Source organism: Microcaecilia unicolor, chromosome 10, assembly GCF_901765095.1.
Source record: "Microcaecilia unicolor chromosome 10, aMicUni1.1, whole genome shotgun sequence".
Lineage (NCBI taxonomy): Eukaryota > Metazoa > Chordata > Amphibia > Gymnophiona > Siphonopidae > Microcaecilia > Microcaecilia unicolor.
In genome coordinates, this window is record NC_044040.1 from 138,430,395 (window position 1) to 138,454,607 (window position 24,213).

General features: G+C 47.4%; 1 protein-coding gene across 1 annotated transcript in view; it reads right to left on the minus strand.

Annotated features, from left to right (window-relative positions):
• Positions 1–14,116: 14,116 nt before the first annotated feature.
• Positions 14,117–24,213, minus strand: part of SNED1 (sushi, nidogen and EGF like domains 1) — a 684,146-nt gene continuing 674,049 nt past the window's right edge. The window contains 2 exon segments of the mRNA XM_030215639.1: positions 14,117–14,196; positions 17,941–18,004. Coding sequence (XP_030071499.1) covers positions 14,143–14,196; positions 17,941–18,004 — 118 coding nt within the window. The 3' untranslated portion in view covers positions 14,117–14,142.

Genomic DNA, 24,213 nt, shown 5'->3' on the forward strand with positions numbered 1-24,213 from the left:
AGAGTAAAAACTTCCATAAACTTTTAATAATGGAAGAAAAAATCTGTAGTCAAAAAAACGGAAGAAGGGGTAGTAACATTTAACAACTTCTTGATTAAAGTGCACAAATCTCAACTCCCTATATTGGTTTTAGGACTTGAAAAACTCATATTAATAATGAAGTATATTAAAGACTTCAGAACAACATACCCCCCACCTTCTTGAAGAAACCTTTAAGTGGAAAATAGAACACCTAGTGTTTCCTTTCTATAATAGACAGTATATTATATAACCGTCATGTATCTAATAATTTGCTTTGATCTTCAACAATCAGAAATATGGCATCTTTTAAGTCTATGTTTTACTTAGCTTTAGATTAATATATAAACCACACTGATTCCAATGTATCCACTAATGTTCTTGACCGTGAGGAATCCGAATATGTTCTGGTCATTCAGTTATCTTTGATCCCCCAACCGGATCTATATATCTATTCACAAAGTATTTTCTTCAACAAATATCTCTCATATCTTCTTCAAAATATATCACTTGATTTTTCGACAGTAAAGGGGCCCATCTGTTTCGCTGCTTCTTCAGGAGAAATTTAACATAACAAGTGTCTGTTTTTCATTACAATCCTGCAATGGTAGGTTGTCTGGAGACAATAATTTGAACACTATCCAGCTTATTTTCGAAAGAGAAAGACGCCCATATTTCAACCAATATCGGGAGATGGGTGTCCGTTTCCCGTGGGCGCCCAAATCGGTATAATCGAAACCCGATTTTTGGCGTCCTCAACTGCAGTCCGTCACGGAGACGAACAAAGATCACGGGGGCGTGTCGGAGGCATGGCGAAGGCGGGACTGGGGCGTGGTTATTGGCCGAGGAGAGATGGGCGTCTTTAGCTGATAATCGAAACAAGAAGGGCGTTTTTGACGAGAATTTGATCCGCTTTATTTGGACCCTTTTTTTTCAGGTCCAAGTCCCAAAAAAGTACCCCAACTGACCAGATGACCACCGGAGGGAATCAGGGATGACCTCCCCTGACTTCCCCAGTGGTCACTAACCCCCTTCCACCAAAAAAACCCCCACTTTACAAACTTGTTTTCCCAGCCTGTATGCCAGCCTCAAATGCCGTACCCACCTCCATGACAGCAGAATGTGTTCTATCCTCTGACAGCCTTTCCCTGGTTCTGATGTGGGTCTCGGGTGAGTGTGACACCTTTTCTGTTAAGGACACTGCAGAGTCACATCAGCAATGCATTGTGGTGGGTGTAGGGTATTGGGCTCCGTGATTACACTAGCTTGTGTTAAATGCTCACGATGTTGGTAGTTGGTAGGCTCTACTCCCATGGTGCTTTTCCCTCTGCTTATTATTTTTTGTTACATTTGTACCCCGTGCTTTCCCACTCAGGCTCAATGCGGCTTACATGGGGCAATGGAGGGTTAAGTGACTTGCCCAGAGTCACAAGGAGCTGCCTGTGCCTGAAATGGGAATCGAACTCAGTTCCTCAGTTCCCCAGGACCAAAGTCCACCACCCTAACCACTAGGCCACTCCTCCACTCCTTACTGGGTCAGAGTGTGCCCTGTTTTGTTTCCGGTAGTCCATGAGGTAGTGGCCATTTGTGTAAGACACTTTTAGATCCCTTTCATGTGTTAGCCACGTTACAGCACTTAGTTCTTACCTTGAATGTTGCTGAAAGAGGGCATTGTACACCATTCTGCCAGCTCGGACCTACTGCTAATCTCAGTACCAGCAAGACTCGTTGCCAGTGGGGCACAACCTCTGATCTGCAGTTAACTGTGAGTAAAGGTGCTTATTCAAATAAAGGATGTTTTCAGCGAGATTAGTCTTCAGGTGTGAACTGCTGGGCCAAGGTTATACACCAGCAACAAGTCCTGTCCCTAGAGCACTTTTAGTAGGTACTGCAGTGAACTTCAGGCAGGCAGACCCAGGCCCATCCCCCCCCACCCGTAACACTTGTGGTGGTAAATGGGAGGCCTCTAAAACCCACTGTACCCACATGTACCTACCCCTAAGAGCTATGGTAGTGTTGTACATTTGTCCCTCCCACGACCAAATGGCTTGGATTGGGACATTTCTGAGCTGGGCGTTTTTAGTTTCCATTATCGCTAAAAAAAAAAAAAACGCCCATCTCGGAAGGGACCAAATCCATGGCATTTGGTCCGTCCAAACCGTATTTTCGAAACGAAAGATGGACGCCCATCTTTTTCGATAATACGGTCTGTCCCGCCTCTTCACATACCCGTTTTCGGACATAGACGCCCATGGAGATGGGCGTTCGCGTTCGATTATGCCCCTCTATACCATCATTAGGTGCGAAATATATACAATTATTTAGCACAGATTTGTAAGTCCTCCAGAGATAGGAAAATACCTACTGCATCTTAATATAACTCTCACTGAGCTACAATTGAAAAAGGCATGAACTAAATCCAGTACCAGGCATACTGTGAAGTAATACAAAACCCAATAAAAAATCACTTAGGGCCCATAAAGCAATTCTACCATAACACTAACCTTTAGGAGTCATCGTAATATACCTATTAGAAAGCTAAACAAGCTGGATTACTACAGATCAGTCCTTCACAGATACTCAATGCTAACAGAATACCCAGCCTTTTTCATACATGATCACAAGTAGACCCTAATCAAGTATAGAACAAGTAACCACAAACTAAAAATAGAAATATGTAGACAAAAATTAAACTGAACCCCAAGAAGCTATACTCTGCATACAATGCAAAACCAAAGAAATAGAACCAGTGATACATCCCTTTGTACTGTGGAAAATCTAGAGAACAGATGTAAATTTCAAAAAACTAACACATTTCAACTGCTACATTAAAAAATAGCAAATAAAACAAAACAAAAAAATAAGGTGATATCTTCTTATTCAACTAACAACATTTTTGGCTAGTTTTCAGAGGCCAAAAACTCCTTCTTAGTCAGGATGAGCATACTGTTGTAGCAGTATACTGTCCTGACCTGGAGAATTAGGTTTTGGTCTCCGAAAGCAAGTCACAACAATGTATTTAGTCACCTTTTTTAAAATTTTTTATTTTATAACTATTTATTAACTTTTAAAGTGGACTAACATGGCTGCCATATTACTTCATCCTAAATTAAAAATAAAATTATTTTTTCTACCTTTGCTGTCTGCCCATTTAATGTTTCTAATTGTGTTGGTCCTGGTCTCTGGTTACTGCTTCCATGTTTTCTTTTAACTCTCTTTCCATGGGTCTCCTGTCCATGTGTCATTTTTTTCTCTTCTTCTGTCTTCTTCATCTTTTCCATAACAACTATCATCAATACTAATCTGTTCCTTTCAGCCTTCTTCCATTTTTTTGTTACCTAGCCATTCAGATTTCATTCATATTATCCAATCTTCCATCTCCCTCTTTTTACTGCATCTACCAAGCTCCAACTTGTTCCAGTCCATCTGTTCCAGCTTGTTCCGGCTTGTCCCAGCTTGTTCCAGTCCTTCTGTTCCAGTCCATCTGTTCCGGCTTGTTCCAGCTTGTTCCAGCTTGTTCCAGTTCATCCGTTCCAGCTTATTCCAGTCTGTCTGTTCCAGCGTGTCCCAGCCCTGCTGCTCTGCTGTCTTCTGCTCCAACTTGTTCCAGTCCATCTGTTCCAGCTTGTTCCGAATTGTTCCAACTTGTTCCAGGCCGCCCGCTCCAGCTTGTTTCAGTCCATCTATTCCAGCCTGTTCCTGTCCATCTGTTCCAGATTGTTCCAGTCCATCTATTCCAGCTTGTTCCCGTCCGTCTGTTCCAGCTTGCTCCAATCAGTCTGTTCCAGCTTGTTCCAGTCCATCTATTCTATCTATTCCAGCTTGCTCCCGTCTGTCTGTTCCAGCTTGCTCCAATCCGTCTGTTCCAGCTTGTTCCAGCCCACCTATTCCAGCTTGTTCCAGTCCATCTATTCCAGCTTGTTCCCGTCCGTCTGTTCCAGCCTGCTCCAATCCATCTGTTCCAGCTTCTTCCAGTCCTACTGCTCCAGTCTGTTCCAGTCCTACTGCTCCAGTCCATTCATCTGTCCTTCTGCTCCAGCTTGTTCCAGTCCGTCTGTTCTAGCTCGTTCCAGTCCGTCCATTCCAGCTTGTTCCAGTCACATCCCATCTGCCTGCCTGATATCATCCAACCTGCCTGCTTGTCAGCCCATCAACTTGCAGGCTTGTCAACTCACCAACCACCTGCCTTCCTTCAAGCCTGCACAACTACCTAACTGCCTCCCCGCCTGCCGGCTTGCCAGCCCATTCACCTACCTGCCTGCCAGCTCACCCATTACCTGCCTGCCTCCCAGCCCATCAACCTGCCCATTAACCTACCTGCCCCTGCCCATCCATCAACCTACCTACCCACCTGCCAGCCCCTCTACCTACCTCCCCACCTGCCATTCTCCTCAGTCACTACATTTGCACCTCAGTCACTACTTATGGCCCCTATACACATTCTCCTCATCCCCCTATCCCTTCCTAATCTTTTCCCCCTACTGCTGTCTACCACAGGGACTCACTGTCCATCCATGTCCTCTCCTGTCCTGCTCACTACTGCAACACCCTACCCACCCCCGCCCATCCCTTCACCATCTCTCCTTTCCCCCTCCTCCCTCCTAACTCTCAACCTTCATCACTTCCTTCCTGCCATTAACCCATCCCCATTCCTCCTAAGCCCACCCCATCTTCGTCGCCTTCGTCGCCCTACCTCCCCCACCCTCCTCCACACTCTTTTGCTCCTTCTCCTGCTATCTGCCGGGGACATCCATCCCAATCCAGGTCCCCCACACCTGTCCTCGTCTTATCCATGCAAACGTTTCCGTGATGTCTACAATCTCATCTCTATTCCCCTCCTCCCCCTCCTCCCCCCCTTCTCGTGTGCCCTGTGGAATGCTCGCTCTGTATGCAACAAACTTTCCTTCACCCATGATCTCTTCATCTCCCGTTCCCTTTAACTGCTCGCCCTAACTGAAACCTGGCTCTCCCCTGACGACTCTGCCTCAGTCGCGGCCCTATGCCATGGAGGTTATCTTTTCTCCCATTCTCCCCGCCCAGTTGGCTGCGGTGGCGGTGTCGGGTTACTACTTTCGCCCTCCTGCAGTTTTCAACCTCTCCTCCTACCGCAGTCTCACTGCTTCTCATCCTTTGAAGTTCACTCCATCCGTCTATTCTACCCAATGCCACTCAGAGTTGCAGTCATTTACCGCCCCCCCTGACAAGTCCCTCCCCTCCTTCCTCAATGACTTTGATGCATGGCTCTCCGTTTTTCTTGAGCCCTCATCCCCATCCCACATTCTTGGAGATTTTAACATACACACTGATAACCCATCCGATTCATACGCTTCTCAGTTCCTCACTCTGACATCCTCCTTCAACCTCCAGCTGAGCTCCACCACCCCTACTAACCAATCTGGTCACTGTCTTGACCTCGTCCTCTCTACCTACTCACCCTCCAATTTCTGTGCCTCAGCTCTTCCTCTCTCTGACCATCACCTGATCACCTTCACACTTCATCACCCTCCCCCTCGGTCCCGCCCAACAATAACCACTACTTCCAGGAATCTCCAGGCTGTCGACCCTCCCACCTTATCCTCTAGTATCTCTGATCTCCTCCCTTCCATCTTGTCCTCCGAGTCTGTTGACAAGGCTGTCTCCACTTACAATGCCACTCTCTCCTCTGCTCTGAACACCCTTGCACCATCCATCTCCCATCCCACAAGGCGCACTAATCCCCAGCCCTGGCTGACCCCTTGCACCCGATACCTTCGCTCCTGTGCCCGATCGGCTGAACGCCTCTGGAGGAAACCTCGCACCCATACTGATTTCATTCACTACAAATTCATGCTATCCTCCTTCCAGTCCTCCCTATTCCTCGCCAAACAGGACTATTACACCCAATTGACTAATTCCCTGAGCTCTAACCCTTGTCGTCTCTTCGCCACCCTTAACTCCCTCCTCAAAGTGCCCTCCGCTCCCACCCCCCCTCACTCTCTCCTCAATCACTGGCTGACTACTTTCGCGACAAGGTGCAGAAGATCAACCTCGAATTCACCACCAAACAATCCGCTCCTCTTCATCCTATAGCCCACTCCCTCAACCAACCAACCCATGCCTCCTTCTCCTCTTTTCCTGATATCACTGAAGAGGAAACCGCCCATCTTCTTTCCTCCTCGAAATGCACTACCTGTTCCTCAGACCCCTTCCCCACCAACTTACTTAACACCATCTCTCCTACTGTCACCCCCCCCCCCCATCTGTCATATCCTCAACCTCTCTCTCTCCACTGCAACTGTCCCTGACACCTTCAGGCATGCTGTAGTCACACCTCTCCTCAAAAAAACATCACTTGACCCTACCTGTCCCTCCAACTACTGCCCCATTTCCCTCCTACCCTTCCTCTCCAAGATTCCTGAACTCGCCGTTCACAGCCGTTGCCTTGATTTTCTTTCCTCTCATGCCATCCTCGATCCGCTTCAATCCGGCTTTCGCCCCCTACACTCGACAGAAACGGCACTATCTAAAGTCTGCAATGACATGTTCCTTGCCAAATCCAAAGGTCACTACTCCATCCTCATCCTCCTCGACCTATCCGCTGCTTTTGACACTGTCAATCACAATTTACTTCTTGCCACACTGTCCTCCTTTGGGTTCCAGAGCTCTGTCCTCTCCTGGTTCTCCTCTTATCTCTCCCTTCAGAGTACATTCTCATGGCTCTTCCTCCACCCCCATCCCGCTCTCTGTTGGAGTTCCTCAAGGATCTGTCCTTGGACCCCTTCTTTTTTCAATCTACACCTCTTCCCTGGGCTCCCTGATCTCATCTCATGGTTTCCAGTATCATCTTTATGCTGATGACACCCAGCTTTATCTCTCCACACCAGACATCACTGCGGAAACCCAGGCCAAAGTATCGGCCTGCTTGTCCGACATTGCTGCCTGGATGTCCAACCACCACCTGAAGCTGAACATGGCCAAGACCGAGCTTATTGTCTTCCCACCCAAACCTACTTCTCCTCTCCCTCTACTCTCTTTCTAAGTTGACAACACCCCCATCGTCCCCGTCTCATCTGCCCGCAACCTCGGAGTCATCTTTGACTCCTCCCTCTCCTTCTCTGCGCATATCCAGCAGATAGCCAAGACCTGTCGCTTCTTCCTTTACAACATTAGCAAAATCCGCCCTTTCCTCTCTGAGCACACCACCCGAACTCTCATCCACTCTCTCATTACCTCTCGCCTTGACTACTGCAACCTACTCCTCACTGGCCTCCCACTTTGCCACCTATCCCCCCTTCAGTCCATTCAGAACTCTGCTGCACGTCTTATCTTCCACCTGGACCGATATACTCACATCACCCCTCTCCTCAAATCACTTCACTGGCTTCCGATCAGGTACCGCGTACAGTTCAAGCTTCCCCTACTAACCTACAAATGCACTCGATCTGCAGCCCCTCCATACCTCTCTACCCTCATCTCCCCTTACTTTCCTACCAGTACCCTCTGCTCTCAAGACAAATCCCTCCTTTCAGTACCCTTCTCCACCACTGCCAACTCCAGACTCCACCCTTTCTGCCTCGCCTCACCCCATGCTAGGAATAAACTCCCTGAGCCCGTACGCCAGGCCCCCTCCCTGCCCATCTTCAAATCCCTACTCAAAGCCCACCTCTTCAATGTCACCTTTGGCACCTAACCACCTCACCTCTATTCAAGAAATCTCAACTGCCCCAACTTGTCATTTCATCCATTAGATTATAAGCTCCTTTGAGCAGGGACTGTCCTTTTTTTGTTAAACTGTACAGCGCTGCATAACCCTAGTAGTGCTCTAGAAATGTCAGGTAGTAGTAGTAGTAGTATGTTTTCTTTTAACTCTCTTTCCATGGGTCTCCTGTCCATGTGTCATTTTTTTCTCTTCTTCTGTCTTCTTCATCTCTTCCATAACAACTATCATCAACACTAATCTGTTCCTTTCAGCCTTCTTCCATTTTTTTGTTACCTAGCCATTCAGATTTCATTCATATTATCCAGTCTTCCATCTCCCTCTTTTTACTGCATCTACCTACAGCTTTTCATCTCTTTTCCTCACTTTGGCCCTCCGATTCACCTTTCTCTTATTCCCCAGTCTTTCACTAGCTTTTTCCTCTCTCCCACTGCCATTCAGCATCTCCTCTCTCTCTACCTCTGCCATCTAGCATCTCCTCCATTTCTGTATCTATCACCTGCCATCCAGCTGTCTCTGTCTCTCTCCCACCACCACCACCATCCAGCATTGCATCTCCTCTCTCTACCCCTTTCATCAAGCAACTCCTCCCTTTCTGTTTCTATCACCTGCAATCCAGTATCTTCTCCCCCACCACCATCTAGCATTACCTCTCATCTTTCTGTCCCACCTGCCATCCTGCATCCCCTCTCGTCTCTTTCTTTCTCACCCCTCCTCCCGCCAGCTAGCATCCCTTCTTGTCTCTCTGCCCCTACCACCATAAAGTATTTTGTCTCTGTCTCTTTCCCTTACCCCTACCATCCAGCATTGCCTCTTCTCTCCCCCATGCAGTATTGCTTCTGCCTCTCTCACCTCCTGTCTCTCCCTGAAACCAGCATCTCGTCTATGTTCCTCCACATACCCCATACCCCTGTCATCCAGCAGTGCCTGTCTGTCTCTCTCCCCCAGCATGCAGCAATGCCCATTGTCTCTCTCTCTGTCTCTCTCTCCTCTACTCCCCACACCTGCCATCCTGCATCCCCTTTCTTGTCTCTTTCTTTCTCACTACCTGGTTCTCGTGGGCTGGTTCTCCTGGACCCAGAAGCACCCGACCCCATCAAGAGCAGCATACAGGGAAGCGCTAGGCACAGGCATCCCCCGGGCCTGAACACAGCCATCTGCTCGCACAGTGTGCACCGAGGAGGAAACGTTTTCAGCCGCTGTCACCGAACAAGTCTGGTAGAGCCAGCGGGTGGCGGGATGAGGCAGCAGAGAGCCGGGACTCAAGAATTCAAGGGGGCACACGTAGGCTGGGGGGGGGCCTTGTTGTACCTCTGCCAGCTGCCACCAGTCCCGCGCTAATAAGCAATGATAGAAGAGCGCGGGACCAGACTCAGTGCCACTAGTGCTTCCTGTGACAGTTCTGCCTCTTCCGATATAAACTTCCGGGACCACCACAAGAAGCACTAGCGGCATTGCAGAGAGCAGGGTCCTACGCTCTTCTATTATTGTTTATGAGCGCGGTGGGTCTGGTAGCAGCAGTGCAATGGGAGGGAGCCAAACTCTGTTGCAGAACAGGGGTGGATGGGAGGAGAGAGGCAGTGGGTCCGACAGGAAGGGAAGGTTGCGGTTCAGGTTGGGGAGGCTTAGCCTCCCCAAGCCTCTTATATGGGGTGCCTATGGGCAAAGCTTTTTCATGCCAGCGAGACTTTAGCCGAGTAGTCTTGAAAGCAGAGTATTCACTAATCCTGATATTCCAATTTTTGTCCCGCTCTCAAAGCCTGCAAAATTAAAACTTTGTGAGCACAGTTGAGGATCTTGAAAATGACCACTCTCGACCGAGCCATGCCTTCTCGTCGCTGTCCTAGTCGATGTGCTCTCTCCACCTGTAGGGATCCCGCTAATTCAGCTTTTGCAAGAGTTTTAGGCAACCATTTTTCTAGGAAAGTACACAGGTCTTGCTCCGGCAATGCCTCTGGTAACCCCACTAGGCGTAGATTGTTTCGCCAAGAGCGATTTTCCAAGTTCTCTAACTTCGCTTCCACCTCCGCGAGTCTAGTCTTTAACTGTGGTTGTTCCTCCGAGACTTTTAATATGTCCTCTTCTGCTTGCCCCACTCTCAGCTGCATCGCTTGTAGCTCTGTTTCTCCGAGGACAAGCAGGCTGCTTGTTCTCACTGATGGGTGACGTCCACGGCAGCCCCTCCAATCGGAATCTTCACTAGCAAAGTCCTTTGCTAGCCCTCGCGCGCACCGCGCATGCGCGGCCGTCTTCCCGCCCGAAACCGGCTCGAGCCGGCCAGTCTTCTTTCGTCCGCACTCGGTACGGTCGTGTTTTCGCCGTGTCGAGCCCCGGAAAGTCGACCTCGCAAGTCCTTTTTCGACGTGTTTTCTTCGGAAAATCCAAACTGCTTGGGAAGTGCTCCGGAAGCCCTCTCGGGTTTCGTTTGCCCCTTCCCGTATTTTTCAGATTTTGCCCCGGTAAGTTTTCTTTCGTCGTTGGGGTAGGCCTCTTTTCGGCCTCGGTCGAGATTTTTTCTCCCTTAAAGTTTTGGTGCTCACTTTCGTCATTTCGGATTTTGATTTCGCCGGCGTGATTTTTCCGCCCATGACATCGAAGCCTTCCAGCGGCTTCAAGAAGTGCACCCAGTGCGCCCGGGTAATCTCGCTCACTGATAGGCACTCGTCGTGTCTTCAGTGTCTGGGGGCCGAGCACCGTCCTCAGAACTGTAGTCTGTGTTCCCTGTTACAAAGGCGGACTCAGGTAGCGAGATTGGCCCAGTGGAACGTTTTGTTCTCGGGCTCTTCGTCGGCATCAACACCAGGGTCATCGAGTGCATCGACGTCGTCAGCGTCCAGACCTTCATCCTCGGCCGCCAGTGCATCGAGTGCATCGAGGCATCGGCCCTCTGCATCGGCGCCGAGACATCGGATAGCTGCATCGACGTCGGTGGTACCGGGACCTCGTCTGCTGATGTCGTCGGACGGTGGTGCATCGTCAGGAGTGCAGGTGAGGGCTGTCCATTCCCCTGCTGGTGGCGGTGAGCCTTCGGGTGGGTCTCCCCCTACCCTGAGGGCTCCTGCGGTACAGCCCCCCCGAGATCGACCTCCTTCGACCTCGGCCCCGAGGAAGCGACGGCTGGATTCTACGTCCTCCTCGTCGGTGCCGGGGAGCTCCGGTGACATGCTTCGGAAGAAGTCGAAGAAGCATCGACACCGGTCTCCTCCCCGCGTCGGCACCGAGAGCTCTGGGTCGCCGAGGGAGTCGGCACCCAGCAGGCATCGGCACCGAGAGGACCGCTCACCCTCTGTTCAGGAGGTGTCGATGCGCTCTACTCTGGACAGCCCGGAACAGCCTCCACGCCCGGAACAGGTTCTGACGTCGACGCCTGCATCGACCTCCATGCCTTTCTCTGCAGCCGCTCTGAACGAGAGCCTCCGGGCCGTTCTCCCAGAGATTCTGGGAGAGCTGTTGCGCCCTACCCCTCCGGTACCGGCGGTGCTTGTGCCTCCGGTACCGTCGAGCGTGGCGCCGGCTGGCCCATCGCCCGGGGTGAGGTCCCCGACGTCGGTACCGCGTGCGGTGCCGACTGCGGCCACCTCCCAGGAAGGCTCCCCGACTACGTCGGCGGAGGGAGCTTCGCCGATGCAGGCGAGGGAGTCTACCTCTCGACGCCCCCATCGTGGACGTGGCTCCACTGAGTCGAGCCGGGCGAGGTTGCAGACACAGGTTCGTGAACTTGTGTCTGACACCGAAGGTGAGGCCTCGTGGGAGGAAGAGGAAGACCCCAGATATTTCTCTGACGAGGAGTCTGAGGGTCTTCCTTCTGATCCCACTCCCTCCCCTGAAAGACAGCTTTCTCCTCCTGAGAGTCTGTCTTTCGCTTCCTTTGTCCGGGAGATGTCTACGGCCATCCCCTTCCCGGTGGTTGTGGAGGACGAGCCCAGGGCTGAAATGTTTGAGCTCCTGGACTATCCTTCTCCACCTAAGGAAGCGTCCACTGTTCCCTTGCACCATGTCCTGAAAAAGACATTGCTTGCAAACTGGACCAAGCCATTAAGTAATCCCCACATTCCCAAGAAGATCGAGTCCCAGTACCGGATCCATGGGGACCCAGAGCTGATGCGCACTCAGTTGCCTCATGACTCTGGAGTTGTGGATCTGGCCCTAAAGAAGGCTAAGAGTTCTAGGGAGCATGCTTCGGCGCCCCCGGGCAAAGACTCTAGAACCTTAGACTCCTTTGGGAGGAAGGCCTACCATGCCTCTATGCTCGTGGCCAAAATCCAGTCTTACCAGCTCTACACGAGCATACACATGCGGAACAATGTGCGGCAGTTGGCGGGCTTGGTTGATGCGCTCCCCCCTGAGCAAGCCAAGCCTTTTCAGGAGGTGGTCAGGCAGCTGAAGGCGTGCAGAAAATTCCTGGCCAGAGGGGTGTATGACACCTTTGATGTTGCGTCCAGGGCCGCTGCTCAAGGTGTGGTGATGCGCAGGCTCTCATGGCTGCGTGCCTCCGACCTGGAGAATAGACTCCAGCAGCGGATTGCGGACTCGCCTTGCCGTGCGGACAATATTTTTGGAGAGAAGGTCGAGCAGGTGGTAGAGCATCTCCACCAGCGGGACACCGCATTCGACAAGTTCTCCCGCCGGCAGCCTTCAGCCTCTACCTCTACAGGTAGAAGATTTTTTGGGGGAAGGAGGACTGTTCCCTACTCTTCTGGCAAGCGTAGGTACAATCCCCCTTCTCGACAGCCTGCGGCCCAGGCTAAGCCCCAGCGCGCTCGCTCTCGTCAGCAGCGTGCGCCTCAGCAAGGCCCCGCGGCTCCCCAGCAAAAGCAAGGGGCGAGCTTTTGACTGGCTCCAGCAGAGCATAGCCGACATCCAAGTGTCAGTGCCGGGCGACCTGCCGGTCAGGGGGAGGTTGAAAGCTTTTCACCAAAGGTGGCCTCTCATAACCTCCGATCAGTGGGTTCTGCAAATAGTCTGGCAAGGATACACCCTCAATTTGGCCTCAAAACCTCCAAATTGTCCACCGGGAGCTCAGTCTTACAGCTTCCAGCACAAGCAGGTACTTGCAGAGGAACTCTCCGCCCTTCTCAGCGCCAATGCGGTCGAGCCCGTGCCATCCGGGCAAGAAGGGCTGGGATTCTATTCCAGGTACTTCCTTGTGGAAAAGAAAACAGGGGGGATGCGTCCCATCCTAGACCTAAGGGCCCTGAACAAATATCTCGTAAAAGAAAAGTTCAGGATGCTTTCCCTGGGCACCCTCCTCCCCATGATTCAGGAAAATGATTGGCTATGCTCTCTGGACTTGAAGGATGCCTACACACACATCCCGATACTGCCAGCTCACAGACAGTATCTGCGATTTCAGCTGGGCACACGTCACTTCCAGTACTGTGTGCTACCCTTTGGGCTCGCCTCTGCGCCCAGGGTGTTCACAAAGTGCTTGGCTGTAGTAGCAGCGGCACTTCGCAGGCTGGGGGTGCACGTGTTCCCATATCTCGACGATTGGCTGGTGAAGAACACGTCCGAGGCAGGAGCCCTGCAGTCCATGCAGATGACTATTCGCCTCCTGGAGCTACTGGGGTTTGTGATAAATTACCCAAAGTCCCATCTTCTCCCAGCACAGAGACTCGAATTCATAGGAGCTCTGTTGGATTCTCGGACGGCTCGCGCCTATCTCCCAGCTCTCTACTCCATACCTCAACCAGAAGCTCACCTCTAACCAACCTTAAATGGCAGGTCACATTCTTCCTTACCTTGCCAGGGTCTTCCCTGAGCACCAAACTCCTGTTCCTGCTTGCACCCACTCAGTTTGCTGCTGCACGGCTCTAACTATGAGCTGGCAGCCATTGGCACCTTATGCTCCCTTCTCATGCACATGTGCGCACAACAGTTCAGGTTCTACACTGCTCCAGGCACAGAAATCTTCAGGGAAGCTTGGCCAGATCTTTCCCCAAAAAATCTTGAAACTTTATGGCCCACACCCTGTCACTGGAACTGGCCCAGCTCTCCAAGTTGGGCTAGCTCCACTCTGGCCAAATTCCCTGCATCCCGGCACATGGCGGAAATAAACCTGCACATGCTCGATATAGCCCCGACCAAGCCCAATACAGCCTGCCTTTCCTGATGCCCAGTGCATGTGTGAGAAACTGTGCCTGCGTGCCACAGCCCCAGACCCTCTTGCTCCTGCCTAGCATTCTGTCTCTTCCCTGCCCCTGGAACCAGCAACCATGGCATCCCTCAGCTGCAGCACCGCAGCCCGAACCTGCCTCCCACAACCTGAAGTACTACATGAACCCAATGCAAGGTAATTAATTAAAAAAAAATCTAACCATACAGGGTTACATTGAAGTTAGAGTTTCTGATGGCCCAGAGACTTATGCATAAGATGATGGCTACTCGCATGCGCATACATACTGAGTGTCTTCTTTACAACTGCCCCTTCACAGCTCTCCTTGTAGCAGATATCCGGATGCACTTTGTAAATTCTTTTGTACCTGTCAACATGGAGGAAGGATGGGTCAGACTATCTCACAGAATGAGAATACAGATTATTATATAGGAAATGTTACAGAGAGTAGGTAAGTAGTTCCATGCCATTGCGGACCAGTCCTGGTTTTATCCCACTGCACATGTAGTTCCATTTTTCTTAAAGAAATCAGAAATCAGAATTCCTATAGGTTAATGTTTTTCAAGCTGGTCTAGGAGTATTCCCTAGCCAGTCAGGTTTTCAGGATATCCACAATGTATCCACAATGTAAATGCATGAGATAGACTTGCATGAAATAGAGGAAATGCATGCAAATATGCATACTCATGATGGATATCATGAAAATCAGATGCCTAGGGGGAACTCCAGGACCAGTTGAAAAACACTTCTACAGCCAAAACCAGGACTAAATGCAGCTCATCCTTGATGAGCTTATCTGGTAACGACATCATTTGTTTGCCTTTCTAGGACCCATAACAGATGCAACTTCCTGCAAATCAGTGATGCTTTTTATCATTCTAATGTGGGACTCCAAGTCCTTACGAAAATATCTGACAAATTGTAATAACAGCAATGCTGCATTCATGACTAGTCCCAAGTAATAAAAGGAGTGGGGGAGAGTCGGAAACATTTATTAACAAAGAAAAGAAAGAAGCTATTATTGATGCAAAAAGGATGTGCCAAGCATAAAATATTTTTTTAATTGTAATTTTTATTAAACTTTATGTTGAAAATCAACCAAAACTATATATATCTATATCTATATGATCAGTTGATATATCTATATGAATCTCTCTCTCTCTCTCTCTCTCTCTCTCTCTCTCTCTCTCTCTCTCTCTATATATATATATATATATATATATATAGGGACCCTTTTGTAATAACACGTGCTTACCGCAGGTTAAAATCCACTACCACGGGGTGCACTCAGGTATCCCGTGGTAGTTTTGTGTTTGGCATATGCTTTCCAAGCACTAAAAAATAGAAAATCATTTTTAGCACTGGGGGCATGTTTGCGGGTGGAGAGTGGGCATACTCAGCACTAATCAATTAGCACAGTTGCATTGCTGCACGCTAACTGATTAGTGCATGGTTAGCAAGAGGTCCCTTACCACCTAGTAAATAGGTGGCGGTAGAGACTACTGCGCTAATGGCCAAATGTTAATTGGGAAATTAGAACATGACCATTAATGGGGGAAATAGAAAATGGGGCCATTTTACTGTCATGCTAAAAGTGGCCTTAGCACACAGGAAACCCACGCACTAGTCATACCGCAGGGCAGGCCATTTTTTAGCGTGGCTTAGTAAAAGGGCCTCATACATATATAGATAAATAGATACCGTGTTTCCCCGAAAATAGGACATCCTCCGAAAGTAAGACCTAGTAGAGGTCTTGCTGCAATTTGAAAATATAAGGCCTCCCCCGAAAATAAGACCTAGCAGGGGAGGCCTTATTTTTCGGGGAAACATCGGGGTCACCCCCCCACCCGGGATCGCCGGCTCCCCCCCTCGATCGGCAGCTCCCCCCGCCCTTAGTCGCTCCCGGAACTAACCTCTTAAACGCTTCCTTTCACCTTCGCACTCGCTGCAAGCAGCAGGGCTGGCCACTCCTTCCTTCCATGTCCCGCCCTCGCCTGACGTTACGTTACGTCAGGCGAGGGCGGGACACGGAAGGAAGGAGTGGCCTGCCCTGCTGCTTGCGGCGAGTGCGAAGATGAATGGTGAAAGGAAGCGTTTAAGAAGTTAGTTCTGGGAGCGACTGAGGGCGGGGGGAGCCGGCGATCTTGGGTGGGGGGGTGACCCCGATGTTTCCCCGAAAAATAAGGCCTCCCCTGAAAATAAGACCTAGCAGGTCTTGGGGAGCAAAATTTAATATAAGACAGTGTCTTATTTTTGGGGAAACACGGTAGATAGATTTTATATATCTATATATATATCTATCTATATAGGCAGATATAAAAAGAACAACATTCTTAAACAGAAATTACAATCCAAATCTAATAGATGCTCCTCAGAGTCTACTACAAAATGAGAAACTAACAGAAAAGAACAAACTGGAACACAAAACAACAAAAAGCAGAAAATAAAGTGCAAACCTACCAATTCCATTAATATGTCAACCAATATTAACAGTTTAAACATTAATCACATACATAGAAACTAACTTTCAAAAATGATTAGGGATGCCAAACTCATAAACCCAACACAAATTGCACCCTCCAAACAAAACAAAAACAAAAAAGGTTAAAGCACAGTGAATTGTAAGTCTAACTGACCAGATCATATGTAAATATCATGAACCAAGCAGGTAATTGGGGAAGACTAATGTCATGCCAATAATGTTATCTGAACATTATGCACCTATTGTACCTGAATGTAACTCATCTTGAGCTACTACTGAAAAAGGTGTGAGCAAAATCCAAATCAATCAAAACCTAGGGAAATACTCAAACTCCTACCAATCATTCTTTTCCTACCAATGATTCCTTTCCCAATAACAACTTACCTACATCTGTCATAGATTTTATATTATTTATTTTACTTTATTTTTAGGGCTGGAGGAATAACCTAATGGTTAGAGCACTGGGCTGAGAAACAGAATGAGCCCAGTTCAAATCCCACTACAGCTCCTTGTGATCTTGGGCAAGTCACTTAACCTTCCATTGCCTCAGCTATAAACTCAACAGATTGTGAGCCCTCCAGGGACAGAAAATACCTACTGTACCTGAATATACACCACTTCAAAAGCTTGCAGGTGCTTTCATATCACTAGTATTACAATCAGGCAAGGAACAAAGAGTACTCTTAAACTGATGTGAGCCTCAATTTGCCTACTTTAAGCATTTCCCTGTCTGTCCCTTACAGTTTGCATCAAGAGACCAGCCCCATAAACCCCCCATATCCTGTAGCCCCCACACCCTTTTGACACATGGCAAAGGTCTGTTGTCTTACACTAGCAACCCATCTGGTACCAACTAGCAGATGTGCACAGGCAGTGCCTAGTCTAAATGTTACTCTCTGTTCTGCATGCCTCCTTACCCACAACCAACATGGCTGAGGGCTTGGGAAGATATGCAAACAGCTGCTTCCTATATACACATTTACAGTTGGAGGGGAGGGAATGGAAGGCAACTATATGCAACTATGGGGGATATATACATGAGGAGGGAAAACAACAGTTGTCTCACAATAGCAACCAGTCAGATAGTAACCACCAGTTTACGAGAGACTAGATTTTACTCTGTTCAGCAGGCCAAAGGGCAGGTGAATAGTGTAGGCACCAGCCAGGAGCCGCCTGAACGGGTTGATGAGAAGGAAATGTTAGTGCAGGAGCCCTCTCTTCCTCCTGGAATGTACAGATGGCCCTGGAGATGGTGAGGGGGCCCAGCTCTTGCTTTACTGAACATGAGGAGCAGAACAGGGATAAGCTGAAAAGCTGCTGAAAGGCTAGTTATCAGGGTCTATGTCCCAAATATTCTACTGGTTGTGAGTGTCTCCAGGACATTCAAAGCTACACATATCCACACAGTCCCATTGCTACAGCTTTAAAACAATAAATAGGTACATGGCATTACAACAGTTTGTATCACAGTCCACTGCTGTCCCTTGTGTTCCTGCTGACCAGTGCCTGTGCTCTAACTTGTCCTGCAAAAAGCAAGGAGTTCTTTGTTAGCAGAGACATAAGGCATACCAGGGGTCAGGTCAGCTCCCTAGCAGAAGGGAACGGGTAGGATCAGGAGTCTCTGCTTACCTGCAGGCAGTGCCAAGAATGGAGTCCAGCTGGCTCATGGCTTCCTAGGTTCAGTTGTCTGATGCTGGAGGGGCAGAATGGAGAGCAAAAGAGTCAGTTTCCCAGGTATAGCAGATTCCAGGCAGCTGAGAAGCCACCGCCACCTTAGAATTTGTTTATGTAAGGGTGAAGTTCAAAAATGGTGTCTAAATCCCGTGATTTAGACATTATTCTCCCCAAATCATTTTCATGTGTGGGTCATAATCGAATAAAAAATGTCCATCTGCCAAACGTCTAATTGGCCCCAGCTGAAATGTTTGCAGTGGACTATATAAATGTCTAGGGATTTTCAAACCTCCACATCCCATTATTGCTATGGCACCTAAGAAGCTAGACCCGAATAAGATGGGTAACTTCAGTGAAGGGGAGATTGAGCTCCTTTAAAGGGAGATCATGGCATGACATGCCAATCTCTTTGCTCCAAAGGGGCAAAGGCTATGCGCCTATACAACTATATGAAGGTGAGGGAGTGGGCAGCAATATGCCAATGCCTTAATGCACTGTATCAAGCCAATGGGGCAGGTTGAGAGCCCCTGTACCTGTCATGTTTAGGTGCCTTCTTTTCCCCCCTCTGCCTAGACCCATCATCAATCAGTATGTATTTCTGTTTTCCACACCTCTATGTTCCTCTCACTGTGCCCTCCTCACCCCTTCCACAATCCTTCCTTCTGTACACACCTGGCTGTGTGGCTGTTTGGCACCTTGGCATCTGAGGTACACAGTGCACCATACCCCTAGGCTCTTGCAGTGTTGCATATAGAGGCAGACATCCTTGGGTTGTGTGACAATGCCATTCCTCCTCAGCTGTGGTCTGGAGGTGCACATGGAGGGTAATGTTCAGGAGGGCTGCAGCAGACTGCCAGGTTAGGTACTGCAACAGACATACTTCCTCTACTTTCCCTATGCAGGCAATGACCCGGAGTCTGATGCTGAGCCAGGAACCAGCAATCAACAGGCATTACAGGCTCCTCTGGAGGTAGAGGGCAAATCGGTGGCAGCTGAGGCCTCACACAAGGGCACAGTGGAAGAGCCTGATGACAACAACAGTCAGGAGGAAGAGGAGCAGGAGCTATTAGTCATTAAACCCAACCTCCTGCGACATTTGCAGATGAGGACCCAAGAGCCACAGGAGGCTGATGGAGAGCCACAGCAGGCCCATAAAGGACCCTACTACCAGAGATGCCAGGTGCTGCGTCAGGCAAAAAGACTGCTGGCAGAAGATAATGGAGCTGCTCCAGGAGGGGTGGAAGTGCAGAGGGAATGTGGTCAGCAGTTGCACATAATACAGGAGAGCCGACAGGCAGCCCAGAATATGTGGCAGCAGCTTCTGGGCCTCCGGCAGGATCTCCAGGCCTACACGGTGGCCTAGACATTTGCAGGGAGCATGGAGCAGACACCTGACCCTCCACTTGCAACCAGTGAGGCCACTAGGCATACACCACCACCTCCACAAGTGCCCAGCTGCAACCACCAGCAAAACAGCCAAAACAGCCAAAGTTCAATTCTGGTCACCGCATCTCAAAAAAGATATAGTGGAATTAGAAAAGGTACAGAGAAGGGCGATGAAAATGATAAAGGGGATGGGACGACTTCTCTATGAGGAAAGACTAGAGCGGCTACGGCTCTTCAGCTTGGAGAAAAGACAGCTGAGGGGAGATATGATAGAGGTCTATAAAATAATGAGTGGAGTGGAATGGGTAGATGTGAATCTTTTCTTTACTCTTTCCAAAAATACTAGAACTAGGGGGCACGCAATGAAGATAGAAAGTAGAAAATTTAAAACAAATCAGAGAATATATTTCTTTACTCAACGTGTAATTAAACTCTGGAATTTGTTGCCAGAGAATGTAATAAAAGCGGTTAGCTTAGCAGGGTTAAAAAAAAAGGTTTGGATGGCTTCCTAAAGGAAAAGTCCATAGACCATTATTAAAATGTACTTGGGGAGAATCCACTGCTTATTTCTAGAATATTCTGTTCACAATTAACGGCAATGTTCTACTACAATTTAGTACATATACTACAAACTACTAAGTAGAACGAATGTGCATATGTTGTGTGCACAGTACTTTTATGTTCGTAGGCAAGTCTCATAAAGTTGCTGGGGTTTCAAACAAATGATTGCGACTGGCAAGAACATACTACTTCTACAATTTGACATGTCTAGCGCCTTCAACATGGTTGATCATGGAATATTACTACACATCCTCGAGTACTTCGGAATTGGAGGCAACGGTCTCAATTGGTTCAATGGGTTCCTAACCACACGATCATACCAAGTGATATCTAATTCGACCACATCAGCCACATGGATACCAGAATGCGGAGTTCCACAGGGATCCCCCCTCTCACCGACTCTATTTAACTTAATGATGATACCTTTGGCCAAACTACTATCAAACCAAAACCTCAACCCATACATATAAGCAGACAACGTAACGATCTACATCTCATTTAAACAAGATCTAACGGAAATTTCCAATGACATCAACCAAAGTCTACATATCATGCATACATGGGCGGATCCATTTCAGCTGAAACTCAATGCAGAAAAAACCCAATGCCTAATACTCACCTCACAACATAACACGAACAAATTCACCACAATTAATACACCAAAACTGAATCTCCCAATCTCAAACACCCTAAAAATTCTTGGAGTTACCATTGACCGACACCTAACACTTGAGAACCATGCGAAAAACACAACCAAGAAGATGTTCCACTCAATGTGGAAACTAAAAAGAGTAAGACCTTTCTTCCCAAGGATCGTCTTCCGTAACCTGGTACAATCAATGGTACTTAGTCATCTAGACTACTGCAACGCACTCTACGCTGGCTGCAAAGAGCAAATAATCAAGAAACTTCAAACAGCCCAGAACACTGCAGCCAGACTCGTATTCGGTAAAACAAAATATGAAAGTGCTAAGCCCATATGTGAAAAGCTACACTGGCTCCCACTTAAAGAACGCATCACGTTCAAAATATGCTCCCTGGTTCACAAAATCATTCACGGAGATGCCCCAGCCTACATGTCAGACCTATTAGACTTACCACCCAGGAATGCAAAAAAATCATCCCGCACATTCCTTAATCTTCACTTAATCCAAACTAACACATGCGTCAACCTTTTCATACCTGAGCACACAACTCTGGAACGTGCGGCCGCACAACTTAAAAACGATTTATGAACTAACTAACTTCCGTAGACTACTGAAGACCCATCTCTTTAACAAGGCATACCACAAAGATCAACAAATGTGAACTCCTCCACATACATCCAGAATTGTCTTTTAATATAATATCCGCTTGTTATAATACTATCACGTTTTATCATTATAATGTTAACCAAGACCCTTCTGTAATACTAAATGTCTATTTTCTTATATATTTCCACCATTCATGATGTATTGTAAGCCACATTGAGCCTGCAAAGAGGTGGGAAAATGTGGGATACAAATGCAACAAATAAATAAATAAATAATTGGATGTTAACAAGCAATTATTGACACTAATTGGCTTTAATTAGAATATATGCGCACAACTGTCTAAGCATATTCTCTAACGTGATGCGCATAAATTCTAAGTCACATAGTTGGAAAGGGAGCATGGCCATGGGCATGGAATGGGTGTGTTGTGGGTGTTTCTAAAATATATGCATGTTGTTATAGAATACACTCGGTTCGCGCCTAATTTAGGCATTGGTATTTACACAAAGTTTTTACTTGGTGTTACTGCCTGTGACTAAATTTAGTTGTGCAGATGAGCACTTGGCATATTCTATAAACCATGTGGAAATTTAGGCGTATTCTAAAAAGTATGCCTAAATATAGGCGTACTTTATAGAATACGCCTAGGCATATTTTTTTTCAGTGCTAATTTTTTTAGTTGTGATATATAGAATCTAGCCCTAATTTTGTCTGCATATTTTTCTTATAGTTTGTGGTCACATTCTGTATTTAGAAAGGGTCTATTTGTGTTCTGCATGTGTGAGTGAGGTCAGTTATTCTGATATAATATTCTAGCTTGTTCAGTTTTCTCAATAGGGCTCACTGTGATATTTGTGATGCTGCCTTTTCCTAGGAAGGTCCTTGTCAGTGCCGATATGGAACAGTGGATTTGACTTTTGTAGGGTTTTGTATTCATTCATAATAGTTCTGCTGCTGGAGTGGGGTTATGTTGCTGCTACTGAGATGAAACCAGAATCAGATTTTTTTTTTTTTTTGGTATAGTGAATTCTATAGGAACATGCCCTAGTTCTGCTCTGCACACATTGCATGTGATAAAGACTTCTGTGGATGCAGAATGTTTGTTTGCATTTAACATTGTGACAGTGCAGAGCTAGGGGTCTGTATTTTTTTATATTAGAGTTTGAGGCAACATAATTTAACTCAAACAATTTTTGTTGACAAAGAGGCATATTTTCAAAGCACTTTGGGAGGCTAAGTGCCATAGGTTTCTATGGAACTTTGGGAGTAAGTGCTTTGAAAATGAGCTTGAAAGTTTACTTTTTTTCTTTCTCTTTTTTAGTAAAGCTTGGGAATATAAACTACATTATTTTTTTCCTTTGGACAACTGCTTGACTAGTGTTCAGTAAAGAGTAAAGAGACCTCCTCACTCTCCTTCCTAACCAGAGTTTTCAGGGGGCCTACTCTTTTAGGTGCCTTGGTGGGGGGGGGGGGGGGGGTGCCACCTCATCCTTCGCATCAGGAAGCAAACTGCCTTGAACCACCCCAGGGGGTAAGTGCTGTCAGTTGTCAGTAGAAGGGGACAAAAGGAAAAGTTGTGCCTGGGAGGGGGGGGGGGGGGGGGTAAATGCTACCTCTGGGGAAGGAGGGCTGGGGAAAAAAAGTACCATCTGTAGGTGTGGGGCATAGCATAAAGTGCTGCCTGTGGATGGCGCCAGAAAAAAAGTGTTGCTTTATGGGGGTAGCAGTAGAGGGGGAGGGTATTTTTTTTATAGCCATGTGGCATGGTATGAGGAAACAGGGAAGTGCTGGTAAGGAATGAGAGAGAGAGGGGGAGAGGAAGGGAGAAAGAGTTTGGCTTTGGAAAAGGAGAAAACAGGAGGATACTGGAGACAAGCCTAGGGAAAGGGAAGAGGGAAATTGTGCTCTTTCCTTGCTAATTCATGTGAATGCAAGAGGATTATGAGAGAAATTTCCCATTATGCTGGCTAATTTCAGTTTAAAAAAATATCGTCATTATTTTGATATGCTGGCTTCATATTCAGTCTTAGCCTGTTTTTTTCCCCTTTGGAATAATAATAATGAATATGTATGAGATGTCTGTATGCAAATGAATATGTTAATGTGCCAAGTTTCACCCTTTTGCTCCCCCTAATATAAAACAGTCAAACTACCCCATGCCCTGGATACTTTTAATATACAACCCCCCCCCCCCCCCCCAGATTACCAATATATCAAAACTGTGGAAGAACTTCTCTAATGCCATATGAAGAATGTTAGAGGAATAACTCTACCCTTCCATATCCATTCATTTAATCCATATGTAAATTTGTCTGTTCTGCTTTGTTGCACAAGGGTGAATACACTTTAATGTATGAATAATGCAGAGAAAAATTATAATTAAGAGGGGGAGAATCTCAGAGATATAACTCACCCAAACACTGCAAAGGTGGATTAATACCCTAGAGGGTGGACAAGCTTCTCAATCATTGAAAATCTCCACTACGTTAAGATTTTTTAAAAATTTTTAAGCTTTTATTATTTAAGCACACCTTGTGCCTCTAAAACCTTCTCAAATGTGCATTCCATCCACCAGTGCAACAGATCAGAACAAAAATGCGGCTGTAGTGAATAGCGATACCTGTAACACTGAAAAATAATAATTCTATAACTGTAGCAGCATCGCCAATATCTAGTGAATTAACTAAAGCAATAAGCCACTATCAAAGCAATTTACAAAATTACTTAATACATTTCTCAAATACGCTATCTGCACTGTCTTTAAATGTGGTGGATGGATACTGTCAAATTTATTTCTGTCAGACATTTTACGTGACTGAGAGTCTAGTCTCAAGTCTGCCCTCAGCCTTAAGAATATCAGTGTCAGGAAAGGAAACATTATGATGGTGATACTGAATAGTAAATATCAGATAGTCATGCTGGAAATGCAACCACTCATAAAACTTCACAAATTCAATTTCAGTGCCTTCCAAAATTAGAAGCACATGATCAATGTCCCACATCAAGATTTTATTCCTTTATTCACTTC